Source organism: Hippocampus guttulatus, chromosome 5 (genome assembly GCF_054856545.1).
Source record: "Hippocampus guttulatus isolate MCC_2025c chromosome 5, RoL_Hgut_1.0, whole genome shotgun sequence".
Classification (NCBI taxonomy): Eukaryota; Metazoa; Chordata; class Actinopteri; order Syngnathiformes; family Syngnathidae; genus Hippocampus; species Hippocampus guttulatus.
This window is the reverse complement of record NC_141265.1, coordinates 5,787,226-5,793,793: the sequence shown is the minus strand read 5'-3', so window position 1 is coordinate 5,793,793 and position 6,568 is coordinate 5,787,226. Positions and strand designations below refer to the sequence as shown.

Genomic DNA, 6,568 nt, shown 5'->3' with positions numbered 1-6,568 from the left:
CGACTAATGCATTTTTAATATGTATTGTTGGTGGATGTGATTTTGACCGTCAGTGTATAGAAAACATTCTCTATTGTGGTGGGGGGAGCTCACAATTCTACAGTTTTATCATTCAAGATACGTTCTTAAACCTTGCCTATAAAAAAAAAAATAACTCAAAGATGATGGGCTCACTTTTAAATGACACTCCCAAGGTACACTATTCATTTCAGAATTAATGTAGTTTTGTGAATGTAGTTTGCTGTAGTGTAGAACTGCAATGTCACCTATTGCTAGCTGTATATATATATATATATATATATAAAATTTTATTTAATAGCAATATAAAAACACCCAGTATAGTTTGCGTTTTAATGACAAGTGAAAATTTAAAATACAACCACATATGACATTGTGGTGGTGTGTTTATTGTGAGGGATTATTGGGGAGGAGTCGGAGGGGGTGTGCCAGCACTGGACTGGACTGGACTATATTAAAACACACTCATCACATTTGAAGCACTCCTGGTTAACCGTACCAGTAATATTACATTCAAAAATGCTTCGAAGCAATCCACCCGCAGGTCACCCATCACTTTGGCTGTTGGTGGTGTTTTCACTTCAGAGCTCAGCACTCAGCATGCGCAATGGTAAGTTACATTTTTATTTTTAATTCCTGACAAAACATGTACATGACTGGCTTCCTGCTATGGGTGGCTTATGGTATGTTTCATGCAAATGCATTTTCATGCTATATTCTGTATATTGTGCCTTCTGTGAAATCTATCCACAATATTAGTTAGACCTGCCCAATGACATGAAATTGAAAAACTCTAATTCTGTCTCTAGTACAGATAATGTTGAGTTGCCAATATTTTGGTTCCTTTCTTTTATTTGTCTGCAAAGAGAACTAAAAAGCTTTTATTATGCATTGCAGCAAAACACAAAATAAAACGGTGTATTCAAGCAGGACTACAATTTGGTTTTGTAATCGACTCTTCAATTGACGGAATTAAATTGCTGAACGCACTACCAGTTTGCAACCAGGAGAAGCGCTGTTAATTCCGTCAAATGGTTTGTGGTCAAAGGACGTGACCTTTTACTATTGGAATTTAGACTCACACACACTTTTGCGCTACATTGCCACTCGGCGTCAATGTTCTACTCAATATAACACGAGTATCACAATAGAAATTGGGAAGGTTCCCCCAGATCCTTTAATCCCATTAAAACAACACAGGAAGTCACTGGTGGATTGTCGCTTTACAGTTGGAGTTGTATTGTTGTCTTCTAAAATCCCAGCTATTTTTATTTCTTGTACGTTTTTTTCACATGGCAGAATAAAGGAGTGTCTGAAAATGGCTGGCATTCTAAGCACTATAGGGTCCTGTTTTGCTTTGGATTTTTAAAAGAAAAGTTGGATGCTTACGTGTGTAAAATATACAGTATTACACACCAGATTTGGCCCAAGGCGTAAAGAAACAAAGCACTTGCACAACGCCACATGACCGCTAGAGGGACACCAAGAGCACTGAACGTTCTCTTGAGAATGAAATATTGAGCAGGAACAAAATAACCTGAACAAGTTACATGTTTATGTTGAGATTTTCCCAAAGCTTTTGCGCACTTCACATAATTTTAAAACCTTTTAATTTAACGTTAGATTTTTTATTTGGCTCCAGTCATTTTCATTCCTTTTTGTACATTTTAACTTAATATATTTGTGGGATTGTATGTTTTGTTGCACGTTGTTTTGTTTGCCCTTCAAATTCTCTTTTTCACTTTTTTAAAACAATAATGATAACGCAAATGACAGGATTTACAGTAATTCCATACATTTTAGGTTCAAATAGAAGATGCGCTGTCCAGAGTTGTTGTACACATCCAGATATCAATACCATGGAATATAAAATGGACCTCTGGACTTTTGTCTTATATTCATCTTTTGATCTGAAGCAAATGTCTTCAGTATACAACAAAAACAAAGGAATTGACCTCGCCATTTCAATACTTTTGGAAGGGACTATTCATTGTCGAGTAGACTGGTTTCTTTTTTGTTAATTTTAGTTAGCCTTCATCCATATTCAGGATCCCATTTCAAATCTGAAAAGGTCAGCTTCATTGAGATATGTGAAAACTATCATCTGCACTGGGAAAAAAAAACCTCAATACATGCTCTGTTTTTTCCTGTCATTGAAGCCTCTGGGTTTTACCCACGGACCTTCTCTGGCTACGCTAAGGACTACATGGACCTGTCAATGTTTGACGGCTTCGGCGATGACACCGGTTCCGGCTCGGGTTCCCAGCCCGAACCCGTGAGACGACATCGCGTCTCACATCATCATCCTCACAAGCACTACTTTGTCTCGGAGGAGGCCAAGCGGTTCCTACGTAGTTGCCTGGCCACCGCCTTCGTCCCGACGGTCTACACCTTCGTCTTCATCATCAGCGTACCCCTCAACCTTGTTGCCACAGTGATGTTTGTGCACCCCGTCCGTCCCAGAAAACCCGCCGTTATCTACATGCTGAACCTGGCATCTGCCGATCTGCTCTTTGGCCTGCTCCTCCCTTTCAAGATAGCCTACCATTACCATGGCAACAACTGGACCTACGGCCCGTTCATGTGCAGGGTCGTGACTGCAGCCTTCTACTGCAACATGTACTGCTCGGTCCTGCTCATGGCGTGCATCAGCATTGACCGCTTCCTCGCCGTGGTCTACCCCATGAACTCACTGACATGGCGCAGCCGTCAGACGGCATGGGCCGTGTGCGCCAGCATGTGGCTGCTGGCCCTCGCGGGAGTGGCGCCTCTCTTGGCCTCGGGTCAGACGGCATACTTGCCCCACCTGGACATCACGACCTGCCACGATGTGCAGGATTCAGAGAGACTGCAATCCTACTATCGATACTTTTTTCCCATCTACTGCTCCGTTTTCTTCTTCGTCCCGCTCATTTTCACGGTGGCTTGCTACGTGTGCATCATCCGGGCCTTGGCGGCCTCCAATGTGGAGAACCGGTCCAAAAAGACACGGGCGGTGGTGATGGCTGTGGTGGTGCTGGTTGTGTTTGTGGTCTGCTTCACCCCCGCTAACGTTATCTTAATGGTCCACTACGTCGGGGTCAATCATAAGTCCACTGACACCTCCTATCGGGCCTACCTTCTTGCGATGTGCGCAGGGAGCCTCAGCTGCTGCCTGGACCCAGTCCTCTACTACTTTGGCTCATCTCACTGCAGGAAACGGGTCGTGGCGCTGTTCAAATGCCGGCGTCCTCATCAGATTCCTAGCAGCTCGCACACGCAGAGCACCAGAGCCAGCGGGCGGAGCGACAGCAGCAAGCCGTGCAAATTAGAGGTTGTTCAAGGTGGGTCGGGGGGCCAGTACTCTAAGTTGGACATTTAAGTGCGCAACATTTAGGCCTTCGTCTGTCATTACAAACTGTAATTTGTCATAAGATCTGTCTTATTGTACAGTTGGTGGTTGTTGAAAAGTGGATTTGTTATTATGTATCAGCTTTACATGTACAGTATATCAAACCTTCATTTTGTATCGTAAACATAGCTCCGCTTGATCAGGCTTTGATACGAGATAAAATCAAGAGATACACTTGTGTAATCTAATGTGATTTGACAAGAGTGACAGTATAATGAAGTCTGCACATATATATGTATATATGTATATATATATATATATACAGTATATAAAACACTGGTCAACAGCAAATTTCCATCATAGATGGCTTTATGTGTCCCTATACGTATTGTTGACACTGATTTCAAAAATGTTTTTTTTCCTAGCATGTAAAATAAAATTAAACTCATATTAAATTCATAATTATGTTTAAAAAGGCAGAGTACAACATCCATCCATTTTCTATACTTTTTTTGGCTGGGAGGAATCACATGGCATTACTGCCCAAAAGTCAAGCATCCATTTTTTATTTACCAAACATGTTTCTTTGGCCTATAAAGATGAAATAAGGCTTAATTATCGATAAGACTCTAAAATTTTGTGTCAAATTCATCTTTGAAGGTGTACCCAACGTTATGATGGGGTTTTTTTTCTTTCACTCATGCTACACATGATCTAGGAGGCTTTAATGGACGAGAACGATGAATAGAGCATACATTCTGTCAGAGCAACTACTGTATAAGTTTTCAATGTTTCCTCTCATCTTGAAGTGTCTCACTCTTTGGCCTGCTTGTCATCAGGACACAGCTCTGGAGTAGGAAGACAGATAAAGACAAAACAAAAGTCAACATGAATCATCTCCATCTTATTTAAAAAAAAAAAACACTCACGTGTGATTCCGTCATATTTATAGAAGATCTCCGGGAAGTTTAGGCAGCTAATTTGTTTCTTGAACACTTCGACATCTTGGGGTTCAATTGCTCCACTCCGTGCTGGGAAGGTTATTAAATTGCATTTTAAAAAGGCGCATTGACCTGCTACGTGAGAGAGAAAGAGAAATTGGGAGAGTTGCATGCTTACTGAACTGCAGGATGAACCGTCCAGTGACATCATGGTTTCGGAAGCTGCCTGTCCACAGGAGGCAGTCGGAGCATGTCCTCAGGATGTAACCTTTGTGGTCGGCTAGGTTTTCTTTGGAAAATGTACACGTTCTGGTCATGATGCAAGATTATTTACTGTACATACAGTACGATACGTATGTTTCTGTCACAACAAATAGAGTGTTAAGATACTTTGGGCTCATAAAGGATGTGCGCGAGCATTGTGACCTAATGAAAGAGGTGGATTCAAAAAAAATTACCAATACAATACAACAAATTACAATAGAACAGTGGTTCTCAAACCACCTCAGTACTTATTTACACAGTGCTTTAAAAAACAAAAACGTACTTAATGATCCAAATCGAATGTATTGCAGATAAAAGTTAAGTTAAAATTTGACCCAATGAAGTATTTGGAAACAAAGCAGTGTGAAAAGATTAAATAAAAATGCTTCAAACTAAAAAGTTAAATACAACTGAACTGTACGTGATTCTTTTGCGTACCACTAGAGACAGCCTGCGTAGACGTGTTGCAATTTGAGATCTACCGCAATAGAATATACTTTAGAAGCTCCCAAGTCAAAGGCAGACTGTCCCGTAACAGTAGTTGACTTCCAATTATTATTTTTTTTACTTTCGCGTAGCAAATTACAAAAAACAATTGTATTTACCAGATGCTTGAACTGGCAATGCTTTCGGTAATATTTGAACATTCCTAAACGATATACAGGACGTTTACCACAGTATAATGTAACTAAAATCAAGTAAAGTAGAACACTTTCACCCATCTTGCAGTCCACTTACTGCGAAATGTGGCGACGCGTTCAACAACGGTTACGTTGACTTCCTCGAAAATGCAACGATTGCTGCGGGACAACAATCTCATTATCACTTGCAGTTTTTCAAAACCAGGTCTCGCAACTGCGTCAAGCAACTTACAAGCTGTAATCGCCATATCGCAATGTCACAATGTTACTTTCCGATGTCTGGGACAAGTCGATCCAGGAGCTTTTCAAAGACGCTAACGCCTCGTGGTATGGCAGGGGGTCACCAGCTCCCATCACATACACCCATTTACCAAATACCTGCAGTAAAAAATATACTATAGCATATGTATCAAACACAAGGCCGGAGGGGCCAGATCCGGCCCACTACATCATTTTAAGTGGCCCGCGAAAGCAAATCAAAGATGACAACTTCCACAATGCTTGCTAAAATCTGTACCAAATTTTCAAATTTTCATATGTAATAAATGAGTGACATACTGAAAGCATTTTCTTGTTACCAAACCCCTCATTACAGTAGGCCCTCATTATAGCGGCCCTCCAAGGCAAACGGTAATTATAATGTCGCCCACGACAAAAAATGAGTTTGACACCCCTGTACTATCGCATTAGGTTTAAAATCAGGTTTCAAAAGTTGGAATGATAATAATATAATAATAAATGCTAGCTTTGTTGCGCAAACATGATTACCATAAATGTCAGTGATTTATATTTTAACCCTTACTGGGACAGCGGTCACTACAGCGGACAGCGTATCATGTTATCAGGTTCCAGCTTATCATTAATTTTTTTTTTTTTTTACAACTGAAATTACAGTTTTATGCCAAATAAATACTTTTTTTTTTTTTTTACAGTGTAGTATGAATTGACGCTATTCTTATAACAATACAGTACTTGAATACAAAGGCTTAATTTACCAGCTGCGGGTCTCCCGGCAAGAAAGGTTGGACCAGGTCTCCGCAGTCCGGTGCGGAAGCCCCACAAAGTGTAGCGAGAGCGAACAAAAAATGAAAAACAGGCCAAGTCATGGTCTCACTGCCTTACTGGAACTGTGTCACTACCCAACACTGATTTCTCTCTGGACTCTCAAAAAGTTAAAAAAAAAACGGGGTGGAAACTTGTAGCGTAAGAAGGAAAGAAAGGATGTGTTCTACACACACAAAGGACTAAGGAGCACTGTGCATAATCACGCGGAGACGTGCTTTCACCAAACGCTGAATGACCATTTCAAAGGTCCTCTGTCGGCCTTGAATGGGCTCTGGGCGAAGTGCCACGACTCCTCTTTCTGTTGTGTA

At 41.0% G+C, this 6,568-nt stretch overlaps 2 protein-coding genes across 2 annotated transcripts; one reads left to right on the top strand and one right to left on the bottom strand.

Moving 5' to 3' along the window:
* Window positions 1-506: 506 nt before the first annotated feature.
* On the top strand, window positions 507-3,804 carry f2r (coagulation factor II (thrombin) receptor). Its single transcript, XM_086111406.1, has 2 exons — window positions 507-628; window positions 2,178-3,804. Exons 1-2 carry the CDS (start codon window positions 538-540, stop codon window positions 3,377-3,379), a joined length of 1,293 nt encoding a protein of 430 aa, XP_085967532.1. The 5' UTR covers window positions 507-537; the 3' UTR covers window positions 3,380-3,804.
* A 95-nt stretch (window positions 3,805-3,899) lies between these two features.
* LOC147204738 (uncharacterized) lies at window positions 3,900-6,526 on the bottom strand. The gene is made up of 6 exons (XM_086111408.1): window positions 6,191-6,526; window positions 5,428-5,573; window positions 5,293-5,354; window positions 4,469-4,579; window positions 4,279-4,380; window positions 3,900-4,197 (listed from the first exon to the last, which is right to left on the bottom strand). Exons 1-6 carry the CDS (start codon window positions 6,299-6,301, stop codon window positions 4,163-4,165), a joined length of 567 nt encoding a protein of 188 aa, XP_085967534.1. The 5' UTR covers window positions 6,302-6,526; the 3' UTR covers window positions 3,900-4,162.
* Between the last annotated feature and the right edge of the window lie 42 nt (window positions 6,527-6,568).